Here is a 22,500-nt window from a genome sequence, read left to right on the forward strand (position 1 = left end):
AGAAACAGGTTTTGTCTGTGTTGGTCTCACGATGCTGTGATGCAAATTTGGTAATGATTGGACAACGTTTGTAGGAGAAGAAACGGAAAATCCATTATGGCAGAAATTAACATGATGTGCACTGAACTTGGCACGACCCAAAGAATCAGTGGAAAGTAGAATCACTCTTACTTGTTTAATGGCTGCCTTTAATGCATGTCTAGCTGTAGTGTCTGTCCCTGGTGCTGAAAAGGAAAGGCAGCTGTAGCGTCTGTCCCTGGTGCTGAAAAAGAAAAGGCAGCTGTAGTGTCTGTCCCTGGTGCTGAAAAAGAAAAGGCAGCTGTAGTGTCTGTCCCTGGTGCTGAAAAGGAAAGGCAGCTGTAGCGTCTGTCCCTGGTGCTGAAAAAGAAAAGGCAGCTGTAGTGTCTGTCCCTGGTGCTGAAAAAGAAAAGGCAGCTGTAGTGTCTGTCCACGGTGCTGAAAAAGAAAAGGCAGCTGTAGTGTCTGTCCCTGGTGCTGAAAAAGAAAAGGCAGCTGTAGTATCTGTCCCTGGTGCTGAAAAAGAAAAGGCAGCTGTAGTGTCTGTCCACGGTGCTGAAAAAGAAAAGGCAGCTGTGGCGTCTGTCCACGGTGCTGAAAAAGAAAAGGCAGCTGTAGTATCTGTCCCTGGTGCTGAAAAAGAAAAGGCAGCTGTAGTGTCTGTCCACGGTGCTGAAAAAGAAAAGGCAGCTGTGGCGTCTGTCCACGGTGCTGAAAAAGAAAAGGCAGCTGTAGTGTCTGTCCCTGGTGCTGAAAAAGAAAAGGCAGCTGTGGTGTCTGTCCACGGTGCTGAAAAAGAAAAGGCTGATGTGGTGTCTGTCCCTGGTGCTGAAAAAGAAAAGGCAGCTGTGGTGTCTGTCCCTGGTGCTGAAAAAGAAATGTGTGTTGTACTACCTGTTCATGGTGAAAAAGGACGAAGGTGTAATAATAATAATGATAATAATAATAATATTTTTAATAGCACCTTTCATACATTAAGACGCTCAAATAAAAGGTAGATCCATTAAAAAGATGAGAGCATAAGAACAGAACAAAATAAAAAAGGTAAGAGTAAATAATTCCAAAATATTATAATAACCACAAAGTGATGAAGTGATTAATATAAAATACATTTACGTTTATGGTATTTGGCAGACGCCCTTATCCAGAGCGACTTACAATTATCTCATTTCTACACCTGAGCAGTTGAGGGTTAAGGGCCTTGCTCAGGGGCCCAGCAGTGGCAGCTTGGCGGTGCTGGGATTTGAACTCTTAACCTTCTGATCAGGAGCCCAACATCTTAACCACTGAGCTTCCACTTCCCTTAAAATAGCACTAAAGCACTTAATAAAGCAGGGAATTAATATGAAAGGAAGAAATATGGCAAATTGTTTATTTGTGGTATTATTTTGATGATATTGTGGTGTTAGTGAAGCTTTCTTCTCTTAACAAATGATCAGATCAGTAAATGTACATGAACGTGTGTGTGTGTGTGTGTGTGTGTGTGTGTGTGTGTGTTGGTTTATTATTATATTTGTTGTTATTGGTCACACTGATGTCATTAAGACGGCTATTCTTGATTTAATTATTATAACAAAATGTGAGTCTATGGCAACCCAGAAAGAACAAAAAACATTTCGTGTCTTCTGCAGTTAACTGGCTGAGCTGCTGTGATTATGGAAACGCAGCCGTGAGTCATTTTCCTGTTTTTATTTTAGTGATAGTTTAAAAAGGTGTAATCAGTGGTTTTAGCTTTTAGTTTTTGAAATACAAAGCAACAAATTTAGCAACAAACCAAAAAAATCAAACACTCATACTCTCTAAAATCCTTCATTAAAATACACACACACACACACACACACACATGCTGTCGAGGATGAAACACCAGAAAATCTGAAATAGACAAACTACATGATTGACAGTGAAGTAGCCCCGCCTCCTTCTCATAATTGGAAGGAAGATGGTTTATAGTTCCTCTTCAATATTGTGATTTGTTTTTTTAAAAAAAAGAGAATGTCCAGATACATGCAGGTCAGACATTTTCATTCGTACCTCGTGTGTTTTTGTGGAAAATCGCCCTCACTGCTGCTCTAGTCCCATTTCCACACATGAAGTGTGTCATTTTTATTAGCGTAATCATCTGTAATCGCTGTGTAATCGTGCTTTTCGTGGAAGAGCTGCAAATGGATTTATTGAGAAAATCATTTTAAACTTAATGAACTCTTCAGCCACAGCTGTGTGTGTGTGTGTGTGTGTGTGTGTGTGTGTGTGTGTGTGTGTGTGTGTGTGTTTTGGGCTGAAGCAAAGCGCTTGGAACCCACACAGAGAAGAGAAAAAAAATGAGTTATTTAAAAAAAGACAGCAATTTGTTCTGACATGGCTAGTAATGTTTCATCGATTAAAAAAGATCAAGAAGATTGAAAGGATTTTAGTTTAGAGTTTAGAGAGCGATGAAAAACAGAAAACAGAACAAATCGTTTAGTAAGAATGTGTTCTTTAAAATCTGCACTAATGACACGCAACTCCGAGTGAGTTTTAAAACTCTTCCAGGTTGTGAATGTGAAATGTCGTTTCACTGCGCCGTACAGACGCTTGGCTCTGTGGTAACGAAGTAAAGGTCACTTTTAGCTCCTGATGTTACGGTGGCTGTGTTTCCCGCAGATCCGTGTGTTCAGGCCGCCGAATTACTCGGGAACGATCGCTCTGGCCCTGCTGGTGTCTCTGGTTGGAGGTCTTCTCTACCTGCGCAGGAACAACCTGGAGTTCATCTACAACAAGACGGGCTGGGCCATGGCTGCTCTGGTAAACAGCGCTCCTCCATCAGAGCTGAACCTCCCCTTAGACCTCACCAGGAAATACACTCAACACCTCACACTGAGATATTCAACAGTCCTGCTGCTGAGTGGTTTCACTCGATCAGTGCTGTATTTTTATTATTCCTGCGAGAAGTTACAGTGCAGTTACAGTAAAATAATCAACAACGGCGTGGTGTGATGAAGCAGAGTTACTGTGACCACACAGAATGATTATTTTCCTTTAATGGCACGTCACAAAGTGTTTTTTCCTCTAATACTACAGCAGATTGCCAGTGAAACCAGATTTGTATTTATTAAAGAACTTGATATCATTCTTTTTATCCATTTATAGTTACATTTCATACTGTGTAACATCCATAAAACACTTTCAGCAGCTATAAACATTCATTCCCTCATCAGTCTCTCTTTTTTTCTTCTCTAAAACATGAGATGATTTTGATTTGGTCACATTTTAATGTCTTCGCTATTTATCCCAAAAGATAGAAATGAGAAAAAAATGAATAAACATTAAGAAAACCATGGGAAAGTTTCAGAGATGTTAGTAAGCAGGAGAAATGAGTCCTGAGTTTCTGAGTGCTTTTCACAATCCTGTGATTATACTCTGGAAGCACAGAGGCTATTAATTCGAGTTAGTGTTAGAAAGGTCAGTTCCACTTCAGCGAGGCCGTATTTAGAGATTTCACAGCAGCCAAAAATACCCTTGAACAGACAAAAGGTCTGGCTGACGCCGCACACGCTTTAAGTAATCATTAAAGATGTCGGCATCGAGCGGGAAGTTTTGCTTAGAGGAAGTTAATCAATGTCCTTAAAAGCAGCGCACGACGTTTCGGCGTGCAGCGAGGCCGTATCGACGAGCGGCGAGCACTGTAACGGCGAGCGAGTTAAGGGTTCGGGAGCGCGCACGGATCTTCATCCAGCCAACGATGTCGTAACAAACGACGCTGTAGCTGTACGCTATCGATATTTATTCCGGGGAAAAAAAGCAGGAGCTCGACCTTCTGCGCTGCACCGGCTGAAGTTTGTTATTCGGCGTATTGATTACAAGACGAGGCTTGGCTATGGATTCTACTGCCTGAGAGGATCACATCGATCTCTCTCTCTCTCTCTCTCTCTCTCTTTTTCTTTTCTCCTTTCTCACACCATCACCATCTCTGTCTCCAGTAAACTCTAAAAGACTGAGTCGACTTCCAGAAGCTGTTCATTAAAAAATAATACCTTTATGTCAAACTGTGTTTCTGAAACAAGCTCTCAGGACACAAGCAGCTTTATTTCTCTTTTATATAAAGATTTCACCGATGTGAATTTGTTACGATTACATCATGATTAGCGTTGGATCTTCTGCTAGTAAGTAAGGAATAAAACACTGCGTGTGTCGTGCTGTTATAGGAAAATAATCAACAGTGGAGTGGTGCGATTCAGCAGGGTTAAGGTTCAATACCGTGCGAATAATGGGTTTTCCTATAACAGCATTTCCTGATGTGTTTTATTCCCCTTATTCTCGCTTGTTAAAAAGCACTGGCACTGGAGACTCCTTCCATAAATGTTGTATAACAGTGTTAACTGCTGGAATGTCAGTGAGAACAGGACATTCCACAATGTTCATTATAAAAATTGTAATTCTTGGCACGTTGCTGTGGTGTAAGAGGAAGAAATCACTCAGGAACATGCTCTTATAGGAAAATAATCAACCTCAGGGTGGTCCCAGTAACTCCGCCTCATCACACCAGCCCGTCGTTCATTACTTTACTATAGCATCATGACACAGAGTTGTTTATTTTTTTATTTAATGCTTTGCTAAAAGGTTAGTATGTGGTACATTTTGTTCATTGGACTCTAAACTCTCAGAAAGAGAGAAACGGATCTTAAGGACCAATTTATGAACATTTACATTGTTTTTCATCTTTGGGGAATCTGACACTCCCAAAGTCTATAACACAAGCAGAAAAAAAGGTACTAAAGGTACCCTTAAGGCCACATCTTTTGTATCTAATCATAGCTTTAAAAGCTTGAGATGTTTGTAACTGGAGCTTAAAGATGCACGAGACTCACGTTTCCAGGTAAAAGCTATTGGGTAAAGATGTAAATTACAGATCCTCGATGTACATTGACAAGTAGAGAACTTTTTTTTTTTATAACATCTTTCGTATATTTCTTTCTCTCTCTTTTCTTCTCGTCTAGTGTGTGGTGTTTGCTATGACCTCTGGTCAGATGTGGAATCACATCCGAGGTCCTCCGTACGCCCACAAAAACCCCCAGAATGGCCAAGTGGTGAGTTCCACGTCTCATTTTTTATTCCCTATCTGTCTCTCTCCATTAATCCGTCAGACACACAGTGGAGCTCCAACACAAACAGCACCTGCGCTTTATATTCCACAAACACAGCTTTATTGTTCCGAGCTCCACAAGTACATTTGTTAAGCGTTTATTTGTTTAGCATTTGGTTAGCGTGAGAACATTCGGATCGGAATCTGGAGCAATTACGATCCAGAGGCAAGGGCAGTTTTTTTTTTATTAGGAAAACAAATCTCAAACACGGTAAGGATTTGAGAAAAAGACAGAATTTTACTTTCTCTGAGCAAGAAAACTCTGGATTGATCAAAAGACCAAAGGAATGCTGAACAGCTCTGAGGAACGTTGGATAAAGCTGAAGGTTGCTGGACATACGGGATTTGAGGACCTTCAGGGGGATCTGAATAAATAACAGAAGGGATCTGAGGAACATGGGCTGGATCTGAAGATTTCATGATAGATCTGAGGAGCTTCAGATGGATCTGATATTCATTCATATACACTGACACACATTGGAAAAGATCCAAGGAACTCTGGATGGTTCTGAAGATGTCACAGTGTATATGAATGAATATCAGAACAGATCTGAGGCACTGGGGATGGATCTTAAGATCTTTGGATGGATCTGAGGGCCTGCAGATGGATTTGAATAAATGCATAAATGGGACGGAGGAACTTGATTTGTCACTGAAGATTGCTGGATGGACCCGTGGAGCTTATGGATAGATCTGAAATACCTGAAAGAATCTCAGAAATTCGTGATGGATCTGAAGATCTCGGGATGGACATGATGAACTTTGGATGGATCTGAATAAATACCTGAATGGATCCAAGGAAGCTCTCACAAAGGATCTGAGGACATTCAGATGGATCTAGGGAATGCTGAATGGATCCGCATGGATTTGAATAAATACAGGAAAGGATCTGAGGAACTCGGGCTGGATCTCAAGATCTTTGGATGGATCTGAAGATCTCATGAAGGGAGATCTAGGTAATGGTGGATGGATCTGAGAAACACAGGGTCCATGAGGATCTCTGTGTTCCAAATGCGTTTCAGGGAAATCTGGAAAGATCTGAAGATCCATAAGGAGGACTTGTTCTGGAAAAACAAGATGTGCATCCAAGAATAACTTAGAAAGTTGGACCTGAAGGTATGGAGAACGGTTGCTACTGTATGTTGGTTGTGTAGTGTTTATGTGGAGGTGGAGTGTGAAGCTTGCAGCTCTGGAGAACTTTTCAATGCCACTGCTTGTAAAAACACAACAGAAAATAAACTTTTATTTCAAGCAAAACTGCCAGCGCATGCAATCGTGTAAATATTGAACAACACTTTAAGCGTTTGTCAGCAGTGTCAAAGTTTAACGTTTATGCAAACACACGCATACACACACACACACACACACACAGAGACACACAGAAATACAATAACTCCCTTTCTCATTTCTTTGTCCTTGTCCCAGAGGAGTTTGTGTGTCAGCGATCCAGTCAATAAAACAATTGAATCGGAGTCTTTAATTAATACACTATAAATAAGGGGATAAAAAGCTTCCAGACTGTAATCCTCTTCCTACAACGAGTTTCTCTTTTACTGAAACTCCCGCTGGAACCACAGTGACTTTTATTATCCACAATTTAGGGGCGGCATTGGAATTCACGCTGGCGTCGGAAAATTAAACCGTAGCTACAAAGTCATAGAACGAAGATTAAATTAGGGGTGAGTTAAAAACTTACAGGAGCTTTTAGCACAGCAACATTTTCATCTGGATCAATACTGACTCACAACCATCCTTTTTTAATCATTCTTAAACGATGGAATATTTGTGTTTAACGTACATTTCACCGACGTGATATTCTACAAAAAATAACCAAATTTTAATGACAAAATATGATAGGGAATTGATTTTAGAATAAAAACGTGAAAATTGAGATTTGTGGATTTAAACGGATCTTTCTCTCCGCGTCCGACTTTTAATTTAACAATATAACCTAGTGTCAGTACAGCTGAAATGTACTGTAGCTAGCTAATTCATGTAAAGAGCAAAGACGTGTGGTAGGTATGGTGTTGGTGAAGGTGTGGTAAATTTGCCGTAATTTAACTTGCAGGAGAATTGAGGAATTTCCACCTTGAGAATTTGGTCACGTGAAAATGTTTTCGTACACAGCGCTGTGTGGTGCAGTATCAGTAGTACCTGTAGTATAGTACCAATAGTATCAGTAGTATCAGTAGTACCAGCAGTAATAGCAGTATCAGTAGTATTAGTATCGTATGAGTAGTATTAGCCGTGGTATAGTATCGGTAGTATAGTATCAGTAGTATAGTATCAGCAGTATCGGTAGTATAGTATCAGTAGTATAGTATCAGCAGTATCAGTAGTAATAGCAGTATCAGTAGTATAGTATCAGTAGTATAGTATCAGCAGTATCAGTAGTAATAGCAGTATCAGTAGTAATAGCAGTATCAGTAGTATCAGCAGTAATAGCAGTATCAGTAGTATCAGCAGTAATAGCAGTATCAGCAGTATCAGTAGTATAGTATCAGTAGTATAGTATCAGCAGTATCAGTAGTAATAGCAGTATCAGTAGTAATAGCAGTATCAGTAGTATCAGCAGTAATAGCAGTATCAGTAGTATCAGCAGTAATAGCAGTATCAGCAGTATCAGTAGTATAGTATCAGTAGTATAGTATCAGCAGTATCAGTAGTAATAGCAGTATCAGCAGTAATAGCAGTATCAGTAGTATCAGCAGTAATAGCAGTATCAGTAGTATCAGTAGTATCAGCAGTAATAGCAGTATCAGTAGTATCAGCAGTAATAGCAGTATCAGTAGTATCAGTAGTATCAGCAGTAATAGCAGTATCAGTAGTATCAGCAGTAATAGCAGTATCAGCAGTATCAGTAGTATCAGCAGTAATAGCAGTATCAGTAGTATCAGCAGTATCAACAGTAATAGCAGTATCAGTAGTATCAGTAGTATCAGTAGTATCAGCAGTAATAGCAGTATCAGTAGTATCAGTAGTATCAGCAGTAATAGCAGTATCAGTAGTATCAGCAGTAATAGCAGTATCAGTAGTATCAGTAGTATCAGTAGTATCAGCAGTAATAGCAGTATCAGTAGTATCAGTAGTATCAGCAGTAATAGCAGTATCAGTAGTATCAGCAGTAATAGCAGTATCAGTAGTATCAGTAGTATCAGCAGTAATAGCAGTATCAGTAGTATCAGCAGTAATAGCAGTATCAGTAGTATCAGTAGTATCAGCAGTAATAGCAGTATCAGTAGTATCAGCAGTAATAGCAGTATCAGTAGTATCAGTAGTATCAGCAGTAATAGCAGTATCAGTAGTATCAGCAGTAATAGCAGTATCAGTAGTATCAGCAGTAATAGCAGTATCAGTAGTATCAGTAGTATCAGCAGTAATAGCAGTATCAGTAGTATCAGTAGTAATAGCAGTATCAGTAGTAATAGCAGTATCAGTAGTATCAGCAGTAATAGCAGTATCAGTAGTATCAGTAGTATCAGCAGTAATAGCAGTATCAGTAGTATCAGCAGTAATAGCAGTATCAGTAGTATCAGTAGTAATAGCAGTATCAGTAGTATCAGCAGTAATAGCAGTATCAGCAGTATCAGTAGTATCAGTAGTAATAGTAGTATCAGTAGTATCAGTAGAATAGTATCAGCAGTAATAGCAGTATCAGTAGTATCAGTAGTATCAGCAGTAATAGCAGTATCAGTAGTATCAGTAGTAATAGCAGTATCAGTAGTAATAGCAGTATCAGTAGTATCAGCAGTAATAGCAGTATCAGTAGTATCAGCAGTAATAGCAGTATCAGTAGTATCAGTAGTATCAGCAGTAATAGCAGTATCAGTAGTATCAGCAGTAATAGCAGTATCAGTAGTATCAGTAGTAATAGTAGTATCAGTAGTATCAGTAGAATAGTATCAGCAGTATCAGCAGTATCAGCAGTAATAGCAGTATCAGTAGTATCAGTAGTAATAGTAGTATCAGCAGTAATAGCAGTATCAGTAGTATCAGCAGTAATAGCAGTATCAGTAGTATCAGTAGAATAGTATCAGTAGTATCAGCAGTAATAGTAGTATCAGTAGTATCAGCAGTATCAGCAGTAATAGCAGTATCAGTAGTATCAGTAGTAATAGTAGTATCAGCAGTAATAGCAGTATCAGTAGTATCAGTAGTATCAGCAGTAATAGTAGTATCAGTAGTATCAGCAGTAATAGCAGTATCAGCAGTAATAGCAGTATCAGCAGTAATAGCAGTATCAGTAGTATCAGCAGTAATAGCAGTATCAGTAGTATCAGTAGTATCAGCAGTAATAGTAGTATCAGTAGTATCAGCAGTAATAGCAGTATCAGCAGTAATAGCAGTATCAGCAGTAATAGCAGTATCAGTAGTATCAGCAGTAATAGCAGTATCAGTAGTATCAGCAGTAATAGCAGTATCAGTAGTATCAGTAGTAATAGCAGTATCAGTAGTATCAGTAGTATCAGCAGTAATAGCAGTATCAGTAGTATCAGCAGTATCAGCAGTAATAGCAGTATCAGTAGTATCAGCAGTAATAGCAGTATCAGTAGTATCAGTAGTAATAGTAGTATCAGCAGTAATAGCAGTATCAGTAGTATCAGTAGAATAGTATCAGTAGTATCAGTAGTATCAGCAGTAATAGCAGTATCAGTAGTATCAGTAGTATCAGTAGTATCAGCAGTATCAGCAGTAATAGCAGTATCAGTAGTATCAGCAGTATCAGCAGTAATAGCAGTATCAGTAGTATCAGCAGTAATAGCAGTATCAGTAGTATCAGTAGTATCAGCAGTAATAGCAGTAATAGCAGTATCAGTAGTATCAGTAGTATCAGCAGTAATAGCAGTATCAGTAGTATCAGCAGTAATAGCAGTATCAGTAGTAATAGTAGTATCAGCAGTAATAGCAGTATCAGTAGTATCAGCAGTAATAGCAGTATCAGTAGTATCAGTAGTATCAGCAGTAATAGCAGTATCAGTAGTATCAGCAGTAATAGCAGTATCAGTAGTATCAGTAGTAATAGCAGTATCAGTAGTATCAGTAGTATCAGCAGTAATAGCAGTATCAGTAGTATCAGCAGTATCAGCAGTAATAGCAGTATCAGTAGTATCAGCAGTAATAGCAGTATCAGTAGTATCAGTAGTAATAGTAGTATCAGCAGTAATAGCAGTATCAGTAGTATCAGTAGAATAGTATCAGTAGTATCAGTAGTATCAGCAGTAATAGCAGTATCAGTAGTATCAGTAGTATCAGTAGTATCAGCAGTATCAGCAGTAATAGCAGTATCAGTAGTATCAGCAGTATCAGCAGTAATAGCAGTATCAGTAGTATCAGCAGTAATAGCAGTATCAGTAGTATCAGTAGTATCAGCAGTAATAGCAGTAATAGCAGTATCAGTAGTATCAGTAGTATCAGCAGTAATAGCAGTATCAGCAGTAATAGCAGTATCAGTAGTAATAGTAGTATCAGCAGTAATAGCAGTATCAGTAGTATCAGCAGTAATAGCAGTATCAGTAGTATCAGTAGTATCAGCAGTAATAGCAGTATCAGTAGTATCAGCAGTAATAGCAGTATCAGTAGTATCAGTAGTAATAGCAGTATCAGTAGTATCAGTAGTATCAGCAGTAATAGCAGTATCAGTAGTATCAGCAGTATCAGCAGTAATAGCAGTATCAGTAGTATCAGCAGTAATAGCAGTATCAGTAGTATCAGTAGTATCAGCAGTAATAGCAGTATCAGTAGTATCAGTAGAATAGTATCAGTAGTATCAGTAGTATCAGCAGTAATAGCAGTATCAGTAGTATCAGTAGTATCAGCAGTATCAGCAGTAATAGCAGTATCAGTAGTATCAGCAGTATCAGCAGTAATAGCAGTATCAGTAGTATCAGCAGTAATAGCAGTATCAGTAGTATCAGTAGTATCAGCAGTAATAGCAGTAATAGCAGTATCAGTAGTATCAGTAGTATCAGCAGTAATAGCAGTATCAGTAGTATCAGCAGTAATAGCAGTATCAGTAGTAATAGTAGTATCAGCAGTAATAGCAGTATCAGTAGTATCAGCAGTAATAGCAGTATCAGTAGTATCAGCAGTAATAGCAGTATCAGTAGTATCAGTAGTATCAGCAGTAATAGCAGTATCAGTAGTATCAGTAGTATCAGCAGTAATAGCAGTATCAGTAGTATCAGTAGTATCAGCAGTAATAGCAGTATCAGTAGTATCGGCACTGCTGCTGCCCCCTAAGGGTTCAGTGTGGTATTACGTTCTACCCAGACCTGTTCATGCTTATGTGTTTATGCTTATAACACGTTTCTGTTGTTAAGTAAATAACGCATCGAATATAAAAATCCACATTGATCATTTATCCTAAATGACATCAACCGTGACCATGTCGAGCTAAAATCGTTAGCGTATACGGGTGTAGAGGAGGAAAGACAGACAGCCCTGAGTGTGTGAAAAGGATGTTCAGTATGAGCAGAGTGTGAAGATTAAACACTGAAGCAAAGCCGAGGCTTGGACGTAAATGTATCCATGTGGAACCGTCCGCAGTTTTCACTTCGCCCCCCGAGCTGCAACTTTTATCGGTTAAGTGATTAAAAACCACTCGACATTACAGAAGTTTTCATAAAAGTGAACTTTTTCCTTTTGAAAGAGCTCCAGCAATAAAAACTCTGGAACAGTGGTGCTCTAATAGTAGAGAAAGTAGGAATGATTTCAGCGTTCCTCAGTAGACAAAGACCCTGAAAAGTAAATATGGACTGAGGTGGGCCAGTTGAACCTTTCTTGGAGCTTTAATGCTCTGGTTTGTTCTGCTCTGGTGGAAAGTCTGAGTCTGAGCTCAGTGTGAGAATTAGCTTAGCGTTACAGTAGCTATCTCCTCTGCTGTCTATTCACACACCTTAGGCTTTTCTGGAAGTTGAAGTTAGTGAACGACAGATGAAGAACAAACCATCATTTGTATTTGCTGTTGAGGCTTCTGCTATATTGATGATCCGGGACTGGTTATTTTCCCCCTTATTCTTTATTCTTTACACCAATAAAGCCATACCAAGTAAAAAATGTTTTTAATTATATATATATATATATATATATATATATATATATATATATATATATATATGAAGTCTTAGACACTCTAATTTTAGTACAAACTTTGTTATAGATGTTTATTTTCTGATTTCTACATTATTGATTCAGTACAAAAACATTTTCGATTCCAAACATTAGTTTTCCAGCACAAAATGAAACGTTACAGAAAAATGTTTGTATGTCAGTAAAGAAAGCAGCAGATTCCATAAGAGACACTTTTCAGATAAAAACATAATGAAGGCTGCTGGGTTTCGCTGCAGAAATAAGAAGCGAGTCGACAGTCAAAGTCTCCAGAAGAACTGTGGCTGCTTCTGCAAGATGCTCAGTAACACTTCCAGCTCATTTCCTTATAAAACTGCACACACTGCACCTCAGATACTGCTTTATTTATTTAAAGTGAAGGATCGTCACATTAAATACTGACTTTGTTTCATTTATTACTGTTTACTGCTCTTTATAGTGTTTTTTTTAATGTAGAAGCATTTAATTTCATTATTTTTGAAGGCATTTGCATATTTCTAACACTTTTTCACAATACTGTGAGAGTGTGTGTGTGTGTATAAAATATAAAATATGTATATATATAAAATTAGCTATAAAAACTAAGTCTACACTGAGTGTTTAATTTCCACAAGTTGGTCATTTGTTTGGTTTTAATTTGGCTTAAGGAGGACAAGATGTTATTACTGCTCGTGATAAATGACCTGTTTTACTTGTTTTATAATTAAAAAATAATTAAAATATGATCACTCCATGTCTGAGTCCCATCATAATTAATTTATTGCACAGTGGGTTATAAAATTAGGAATGATGATAATAATAAATTCTACTTTGTGTCCCTATCAGAATGACAGGAGCTATAAGGGAAGAGGAAACTATGCTAATACAGAAGAGTTAAAAGAAAATGATCTGAAACGTTCTTCTCAGTCAGACTGAAAGCCTCTGTTTGGTGGCTGCCATTAAATCTGCACAGTATTGGGACCTGGGCTCTTGTTGTTGTCCCGTCTCGCATATAAATAAAGTTTTGTAAGTGAATTGTAGGTTAGCTCTCTCTGGGTCTGGGGACGTTTTGCTGACTTGTAATTGCTGCTTGGGTGGAACTTTTTTAGCCGCTTTTCCCCGTGTGTCTGTGTGTAGTTTAGCGGTGATGGAGCTCTGGGGAGCGTCAGGCCATCTGCTCCTAAAAAAAACCACCGTCTAGCTCTCAGGAACCGCTTCACACTCCAGCTGCACCTTCATGACTTTTATGGGGAAATATGCCGTGGAACGTGCTGTCGTGTGAAAAAAGAAGTGTGTGAGAGTGTGTGTGTGTGTGAGAAGAATGCTTTATCTGTGTTCATAATAAAAATAATTATTACTCTTACTATCCTTTCTTCACTTACCGTAATACATAAAGATCATTTAGATGGAGATAGAATTAGAAATGAAATAAGGAAGAGTTAAGATACAGACCTCGAATCTTTAACCAGAAATATGAAAACATGTTTAATGTGATTATAAACATTAGCAGTGCGTAATGATAATTCAATTCAGTTTTATTTGTGTAGCGCTTTTAATAATGGACATTGTCACAAAGCAGCTTTACAGAAATACATAAAATCATGATATAAATTTTAAATGTATAAATTTAGCCCTAATGAGAAGCCAGAGGTGACGGTGGTGAGAAAAAACTCCCTGAGACGATATGAGGAAGAAACCTTGAGAGGAACCAGACTCAGAAAGGAACCCATCCTCATCTGGGTGACGCCCGATAGTGCGATTATAAATCATTCCCTTCTGTAACTGTGTACTACATGGACAAACAGTTTTCACATGAAGTCTGATTAGAGCACGTGTAGGAGTCAGTAAGAGATGATGGGTCGAGTTGTAAAGGGGCGTGGCTGAGACGCAATATTGTAAATCCCAGTTTGTCAAAATCTCATAGTTCAGATAATCACTCTTTACATCCGTGCTGAGCAGAAAAGCATCTCAACACATCTAAACTTGATTCAGACGAGCTACAGTCTGTATGGCAAGAGTAATCGCCATGGTAACACTACAACCACGGTGATGCAACTGGTGAAAAGTTGCTGCTTTCAAGCCGAGTGCATTTCAGCGGCAGAATGATGTAAACGTGAGACTGGGATTTGTATAAGTTTTTACGATTAAAAAAACAAATATGTAAAAAAAAAAAAATAAAAAAAATGGGATTGTGCATCAAGGCCCCCGATGGAAAATCTCCTCAGTCCTCTAGTGAGAGATTTAAAATGAACTCCTTTGTGATTAATCTCCAGTAAAGTGTTTGTGTGAAAAGGGCTAGCTAATTTCCCCGAGGATGCTAACTGTACCTCGTTGGCTCGGGATGGTGTCGATAACGAGGACGAATTCATCATGTTTTTCATTTAGCAGCTACTATATTCCAGAATGTCGACTCCTGGCTGCTTATGAATATTCATGAGCTGTGAAAACGAGATGGAAAGAAGGAGAAAGTCATTCTACAACTATTTATTAACAACAGTTCATCACAGGCGTGATTTTCGAAAGCCTGAAAGGAAAAAGACAGAGCACTTTTAAGCACCAGAAAGTTTCCGAAATCACTTTAAATTCTGCAACGCAAATATCACGCGCATTACCACGCCGAACATTAATCATAACAGCTTAATAACTCGAATCTTTAACTTCTCCACAGGGGAACTTCGCTTTAAAAGTATAATAAATGCACAAAAACCTACGTCTAGCGCACATCTCTCCCTCACTCGTCTTCCTCGGAGAGCAGAGCGAAGCGAGCCCTCGTCTCATCCATTAAATCTGAAACTGTCAAAAGAAAAAAAAAACACCACAAACGAGCACCGAGCTCCACAGAATGACAATTACCACGAACCCACAAAGGCTAATGCAGTAGAAATCGTTAAAAACTCCGCCGTGTCTCTTCTGTTGTTTGTGAACAATCGGAGATTGATTTGCCAGTGCGCTCGGGTTGCCAGGTCCTTTTTTTCCCACCTCTCCATACGCTGCCATCACGGAGCAGGACGCCGTTATGAATTATTCAGCCACGAGCATTGATCTCGGTGTCATAAACAGAGCGCTAACGATGCCGCTGATCCCTGAGCCCAGACGCTCGTCTCCGATGCGCCTCAGATCGCCGGCGCGTCCGGTCCGCTTCGTCCCCGAGCGGATTGAAACAAACATGAACCAAGGTGTTTTAGGACTGCTTCAGTAGTGCAGTCGAAGGAAGTGCTGACTGAGGCTAAAGTTTATTTCCAAACTTTATTGCATCAAGAGAGTTTATTTTTTTAAAAATTTGTCTCATTTTAACAAAGTTCACTTAGTGGAAAAAAAAGCAAGGAATTTTGGGCCTTAATTCCGGACAGTATTCTTTCTGGGAATTCTGCACACCTTCCCCTGCTTTTCTCCCGGATTAGCGTTCTTCTGCAGTTTGCTGCACTTTATTACACCAAGACTAACACACTGCATGTGGTGCTGTTACAGGAAAATAATCAGCAGCAGGATGATGACAGGACGATGGAGAGATGATGACGGATGATGGAGGGATGATGACAGGATGATGGAGGGATGATGGCAGGGTGATGGCAGGATGATGGAGGGATGATGACAGGATGATGGAGGGATGATGACGGATGATGGAGGGATGATGACAGGATGATGGAGGGATGATGGCAGGGTGATGGCAGGATGATGGAGGGATGATGACAGGATGATGGAGGGATGATGACGGATGATGGTATGATGATAGCAGGATGATGGCAGGACGATGGAGGGATGATGACAGGATGATGACGGGATGATGGCGGGATGATGGAGGGATGATGGAGGGATGATGGCAGGGTGATGGCAGGATGATGGCAGGGTGATGGCAGGATGATGGAGGGATGATGGCAGGGTGATGGCAGGATGATGGAGGGATGATGGAAGGATGATGACGGGATGATGGCGGGATGATGGCAGGACGATGGAGGGATGATGGAGGGATGATGACGGCTGATGGCGGGATGATGGAGGGATGATGGCAGGGTGATGGCAGGATGATGGAGGGGTGATGGCAGGATGATGAATGAGTTGTTACCATAGAAACAATAGGAGAATGATAATTTTATACTTAATACCCAAGCCACAGTTAGCAATATCTGCGTTTTATTTATTATTAAGTAAAATAATTAATCTCGAGTTTGTTCCCAAATTCAGTCTGACTTTGATCTGGAAATATCCTCAAGCCAATTTCTCACGGAAATAAAAATCGAATTTTATCTAACAATTAAAAAAAATTGAACTAAGCTAGCTCTAATAAACCACATTGCTAATGTAGCAGTTAAATTAACGTTCAATTCATTCATTACGCTTGACATTAAAATCGTTGGTGTGTGGAGCTTGTGTGTGAGCGCATGAATAAATCAATAATCTCAAGTTATAAACTAATAACAAATAATCCCAGGGTTGAGTTTGTCATTTGTTTAAACTGGGGGTGCCATTACTTTTCTCTTTTTGTGTGTGTTTTTTTTTAAGAATAATAGAACTGTGTGAGATGTGATTTGATGAAATAAGACTTCTTCCTGAGTAATGGTGTGTAATGCACTCCTGCTTGTATTTAAGCGATATGAATAATAACACACTTGTTTTGTTGTTTTTTTCTTTTTTGCTAATTAATACCTTAAGGACGCCCTCACGTGATTCTTTTCCTCTTTCCCGAGTTTGTTTACGGCTCGTGCAGACGTGAACACGCAGCCTGTCGCCTCAGCTTTGGCACAAGCTACACCTCTTCCTTTTAATTTACTGAAGTAAATATTTTTCTCGGTTAAAGAGTCTGAGCTCTAAAAATAGTCAGCGGAAGTGCGCGGCGTCGCCACCGGAGACTTCTCGGTCATCATTTGTGGCTGTGCACTCGAGTGTGAAATTAAAAAAAAGAGAAGAGAGTGAGAGAAGGAGAGAAAAAAGGAACTAAATTACCTTGATTTCCTAAACTCAGCGCTACATTTGCATGAAATTATGTTTCGTCGGCCTCCGAGAGCGCCGCTTCCGCGCGTCATGCCTGAACGGACAGCGAAACTCGTTTGGGAAGCAGAAAGCTGTTCGGCAAATGAAAGCGTCTGGATGGAGACGTGTGTGTGTGTGTGTGTGTGTGTGTGTTTGCACCCTGGGCCTCATCTCACACCCGTCTGAATCTATTTAACACGTTGGATGAGCTGTCTGCTGCCGAAGACACCGGAAGAATCCGGAACGTTTTCTTTTTTCCTTTTCTGTGACTCAGCCTGAGGCGACGTGGCCACGCCCTCCAGGTTTATAGGATTTATTTATTAATCTCCTAACTCAGAATTTCCGAGCTCAGTCTAGGAAAAAACAAAGAAAACACTCTTTCAACTTGGAATTCCTACTCGTCTTGAAGGTCTTTCTAACACTCACGTTCAGCACATGACATCAGATCAACACGGCTGCTCACGGAATTTCCGACGTCCAACTAGGAAAAACCCAAGTGAAAAAATGCCCCTCACCTTCGAATTCCTACTCGGAATGTTGGGAAGGTCTCCTGAACCCACAGTTCAGCAAGTGACATCAAATCAGTACGGCTGCTCACGGAATTTCCAACTTCCATGTAGGAAAAAACAAAGAAAAATCCCCCTCAACATTGTAGTTGTATTTTTTCTGGCTCTGTAGTCTCTGTTTTCTAATTCCTAGCTAGCTTCCTGTTCTCCAAGGCTTCCTGTTTCTTACTTTCTTGTCTCAGGATCTAGTTTCCTGTTCTCCATGTTTCCCTCTTTCAAGTTCATTTTGTTCTTTTCTGTTTCGTTACTTTACCTGTTCTCGTACCTTCCTCATTTTTTAGGTGCAGTTCTGATTTCCAGTTTCTGGTTCTCCTGGGGTTTTCTTCTTTCCTGTTCTCATGGTTCTTCCTGTTTCCTTGTAGCTTCTCACCATGTTCTCCCAGATTCTAGTCTTTTTGCTGTTCTCCTATTGTTTCCCATTTCCCTAGTTCCTTCTTTCCAGTGTTCTGTCTGTCTGCCAGAGTTCCTTATTTTCCAATTCCTTGGTTTCCAAATTTCCTAGATATTCTGCTTCCCATTTTTTCCTCTTTCTTTGTTCTTTGGTGTCCTGATTGTTTTGTAGATCCTGATGCTTTTTCTCGTCCTGATTGGATGTGATTTAACCGCCTGCATGGATAATAATCACGAATATTGGATTAGCGTAAACAGACAGTCTGGCGCTCGTATGTACTCATCCGGTAAAGACCAAAAGCTCGAAATCTGATTTGGGAAAACTTTTTCCGACCCAAAATATTATTTTCCCTGCAGGAAGTTGAACATCAGGAAGCAGTCTGGGTTTTTTTTCACACTAATTGGTTCGTGCTTGACCCCAGCGATGATTTATGGTTCATAATGAAATAAGAAAAGTACCACTTTCTGTTTTTCCGAGTTTTTCCGCTCGGGACTCGAGTCTTCAGGACCTTTGCCAGCTTGCTCTGCTTCACTGTTTTTTGGATCTGTTAACAAATCCTGGCGCTCGCTCTCACACACGTGTGCCAGCGAAATCAGCACCTCAACACGGATAAACGTGTTTATTTTTCCCCCTCGGACTCGTTTTTTCAGCTTTATAACGCCTTTACAAATGTTTACTTGTTTGGCCGGGAGGTTGTGTGTGTGTGTGTGTGTGTGTGTGTGTGAGTGTGTGTGTGTGGGAAGGGAATTGAGCGGTGAACTGAAGCGTTAAATAAATGTGGAACTTGGTGTGAGAGAGAAACCTGGTGTACACATTTTCCCCCCACACACACACACACTCTCACACACACACTCACACACACTGATCCAGACGCTTTATGTATCTCCGAGGCTAACCGGAGCCCTAATTAGTGGAAACTCCGAACACCAGAGACTCGCAGGGTGACAATAATGAAAACACAGGATGAAGAGAAGCTGAATGAGTGGGAGTTAATTAGGTTTTTCTTCCTTTTCCCAGAAGCAGAGGCTTTTTTTGTTTATCTCACTGCGCTGTAGGATTCTGGATTGTGATTGGTCAGAAGATGTTGATTAATTTTCTTTAACAGCAGCTGTGACAGTTGTGCAGCTGCAAATCACAGCTGTATGTTAATGACTGTATATTAGTTCTTTCATAAATAAAAAATTGCTGTGTTATAAATGGAATAAACACTTTGAGAAACAACGTTTCTAGGAAATGACTCAACGTCAGGATGGTAACAGTAACACAAGCCGTGTATCGTCTCACAAAAGTGTCACTTTTTAAACAGAAGTTCCTCAAACTCGCTGAAATAAACCCAGCTCAGCGCTCACAGCAGTTTTTTTTACACTTGGCCAAGCAGCTTATTGTGGCTCTTGATGCAACACACACACACACACACACACACACACACACACACTGTCCCTCATACCGTGTGAAAAGGGCAGCGGTGAAACGAGGCCGTACTGTACTTCCTGTTTGTGCCAGCAGCACACTTCTGAATCCTGAATCAGTGAGTTTGGAGAAAGTGTTGAGATTTTTCTCCTTTAACTCGTCTCTCTGTTTCTGCCATTTTACTGCTCCATATTCTACTGACAGAGAGAGAGAGAGAGAGAGAGAGAGAGACAGACACGAATCAGGCCATGTTGGTATTGTCATTAAGCATCTCAGTTCTCTCTATCTCTCTGTCTCGCTCTCTGTTTTTGTCTCTTCCTTGCTGTCTCTCTTCCTCACTCTCTCGTTCTCTTTCTTGTCTTTCTCTCTTTGTCTATCTTCTCTGTCTCTCTTCCCCTTCCTCACTCTTTCTTCCTCTTCCTTGCTCTCTCTATCTCTCTTTCTTGTCTCTATCTTATGTCTGTCATCTGTCTCTGTCTCTCTCCATCTCTCTCTCTCTCTCTCTCTCTCTCTACATATATATATATTTTGTCTCTTCCTTGCTCTCTCTTTCTCTCTCTCTTTCTAACATCTGTCTCTCTTATGTCTCTGTCATCTGTCGCTTCAGAATACAGTCAGCACTTTATTTCTTTTTATTTTTATGTGTCAAGAAACCACATTTTTAAATCTGTATTTTAAGCTGCTTTCACACCCGTGAGTCTGTAAGGCGAGACTCCACATTCTCCTCCTCCTCTTCCTCTTCCTCCTCCTCTTCCTCCTCTGCCTATTCCTCCTCCTCCTCCTCCTGCTCCTCTTCTTCCTCTTCTTCCTCTTCCCCCTCCTCCTGCTCCTGCTCTTCCTCCTCCTCCTGCTCCTCTTCTTCCTCCTCCTCCTTCTCCTCCTGCTCCTGCTCTTCCTTCTCTTCCTCCTCCTGCTCCTCTTCCTCCTCCTCCTCCTCTTCCTCCTCTGCCTCTTCCTCCTCCTCCTCCTCCTGCTCCTCTTCTTCCTTTTCCTCCTTCTCCTCCTGCTCCTCTTCTTCCTCTTCTTCCTCTTCCCCCTCCTCCTGCTCCTGCTCTTCCTTCTCTTCCTCCTCCTGCTCCTCCTGCTCCTCTTCTTCCTCTTCTTCCTCTTCCCCCTCCTCCTGCTCCTGCTCTTCCTTCTCTTCCTCCTCCTGCTCCTCCTGCTCCTCTTCTTCCTCTTCTTCCTCTTCCCCTTCTTCTTCCTCTTCCTCCTCCTCCTGCTCCTCTTCTTCTCCTTCCTTCTCCTCATCCTCTTCCTGCTCCTCCTCATCCTTGTTTTCCTCCTCCTTCTCCTCCTCCTCTTCCTCTTCCACTGCAGCATGTTATCCACTGTGTTGAAGCTGAAAATTTGCCAGTTTGGCTCAATTTTCCAAAAATCCCATCCTCCCACGAGCAGGGAATTGTTTTACCGACTCGGATGGAAATGCGCTGGCAACCCGATTTTACAGCAGCCGCTTTTATTGGCTGTCCAGGCGAGAGAGCGAGAGAGTCAGACAGAGAGAGAGAGAGAGAGTCAGACAGAGAGAGAGAGAGAAAATCCCACTTTAGTTTCTCTGCTCATTATTCTAACGATGTAAAACTGGCCTTGTTCAAGCAATCAGGAAATGGAAAGTGTGTGTAGAAAGTGTGTAGTTGCTGAGAGGAAGTGTGTGTGTGTGTGTGTGTGTGTGTGTGTGTGTGTTCATGTTACTCAGAATAAAGTGTGTAAAGATTTGCAGAGAAAATACCGGAATGTAAAGCACTCAGACTGAGAGTGAAAGTGGGCGTGTACTTTAAACGACGTGAGGAAAGACTCACCGCTGCAGCTTATTTGGTTTTCCGTTTCCTGTTTTCCAGTTCCTTGCGTCACGCTCTAGTTTCCCGTTCTGGAGTTCTTTATAAGTTTAGCCATTCCGACTTTACATTAGCGTTTATTTCCATCGCGGGTTTAATCCAAAACTCATCCTCCATCTGATCCTCCTTTTCCTCTTCAGCATCCAAGCTGCTACAGACAAGCTGCGAAAGTTCGCTTTTCCAAAAGTTCCAGGGAAGGAAACACGCTAGCAACCCGATTTCACAGCCTTCAACCCTTTAGAGCTGTGAAGTTCGAAAAGTTGGAACGTTTATACTTTGTGTGAGGAGTTTATAAACTATATATAAAATAAAATACATTAATGGTTGCTATGGCGATGTAGAAAATGTCTTAAATGTCAAAATGAGACTGTGGATAAAAACTGCTAACCGACCAGATGACACATAAACCTTGGACCTTGGTGAGTTTCGATTAGTTGGAGAAGAAATGATACATATTTTGTACAGCGGAAACCTTGTACTTTAAAAAGATGAATGTTGGAGAAGATGAGTAGATTTTTTTTACTGCGTGTTTGTGGACCAAGTGGCAGGTTTGAATCTGATCTCCACGAGCAGAACCGCAATCCTTTACTTTCTGCATTCAATCAAATTCAGCGACTCAGTGTTTGGGCTCTTCTTCTGAACGCGTTTATGTATAATTAATCCCGAGGCAGCACTCGGTCCGGATTCTCTCTCTCTCTCTCTCCGTCTCTCTGCTTTGTTGACTTTTCATTTATCTCAATCACTGACTCACTCTTTTGACCTTTAGTGCCGAGGTTCTGTGAAAAAACACTGGATTAAACAATGAACAGAATCATTTGTAAAAGGTTACAAGACGAAAACCCATTAGGCAGAAGCGCGTCTCTGGAACTATTTATCTGCGGCGAAAAGGGAAAAAAAAAAGAAAAGAAAGAAGGAAAGAAATCACACAGCTTGCATTTTTTCCCCAGCGGCCTTATCCATCAGCGGCAGAAGCGTACACCAGCCACTGAAGTTAAAAAGTCGCTCTGAATGTCAAAGCTTTAGCTGAATCTCATCTTTACATTTGTTTACGGAAATGAAATGATTCGTGGCGTGATGGAGAGAGAGAGAGAGAGAGAGAGACGTGAAGGA

At 40.5% G+C, this 22,500-nt stretch overlaps 1 protein-coding gene across 2 annotated transcripts in view; it reads left to right on the forward strand.

Annotated features, from left to right (window-relative positions):
• tusc3 (tumor suppressor candidate 3) overlaps positions 1 to 22,500 on the forward strand; it is a 40,030-nt gene that overhangs the window by 12,363 nt on the left and 5,167 nt on the right. For both annotated transcript variants that reach the window (XM_053231172.1, XM_053231173.1), the window contains exons 5-6: positions 2,659 to 2,799; positions 4,992 to 5,081. In XM_053231172.1, the coding sequence (XP_053087147.1) occupies positions 2,659 to 2,799; positions 4,992 to 5,081 (231 nt within the window). The remainder of the gene's footprint in view (positions 1 to 2,658; positions 2,800 to 4,991; positions 5,082 to 22,500) is intronic.

Source organism: Pangasianodon hypophthalmus, chromosome 28, assembly GCF_027358585.1.
Source record: "Pangasianodon hypophthalmus isolate fPanHyp1 chromosome 28, fPanHyp1.pri, whole genome shotgun sequence".
Classification (NCBI taxonomy): Eukaryota; Metazoa; Chordata; class Actinopteri; order Siluriformes; family Pangasiidae; genus Pangasianodon; species Pangasianodon hypophthalmus.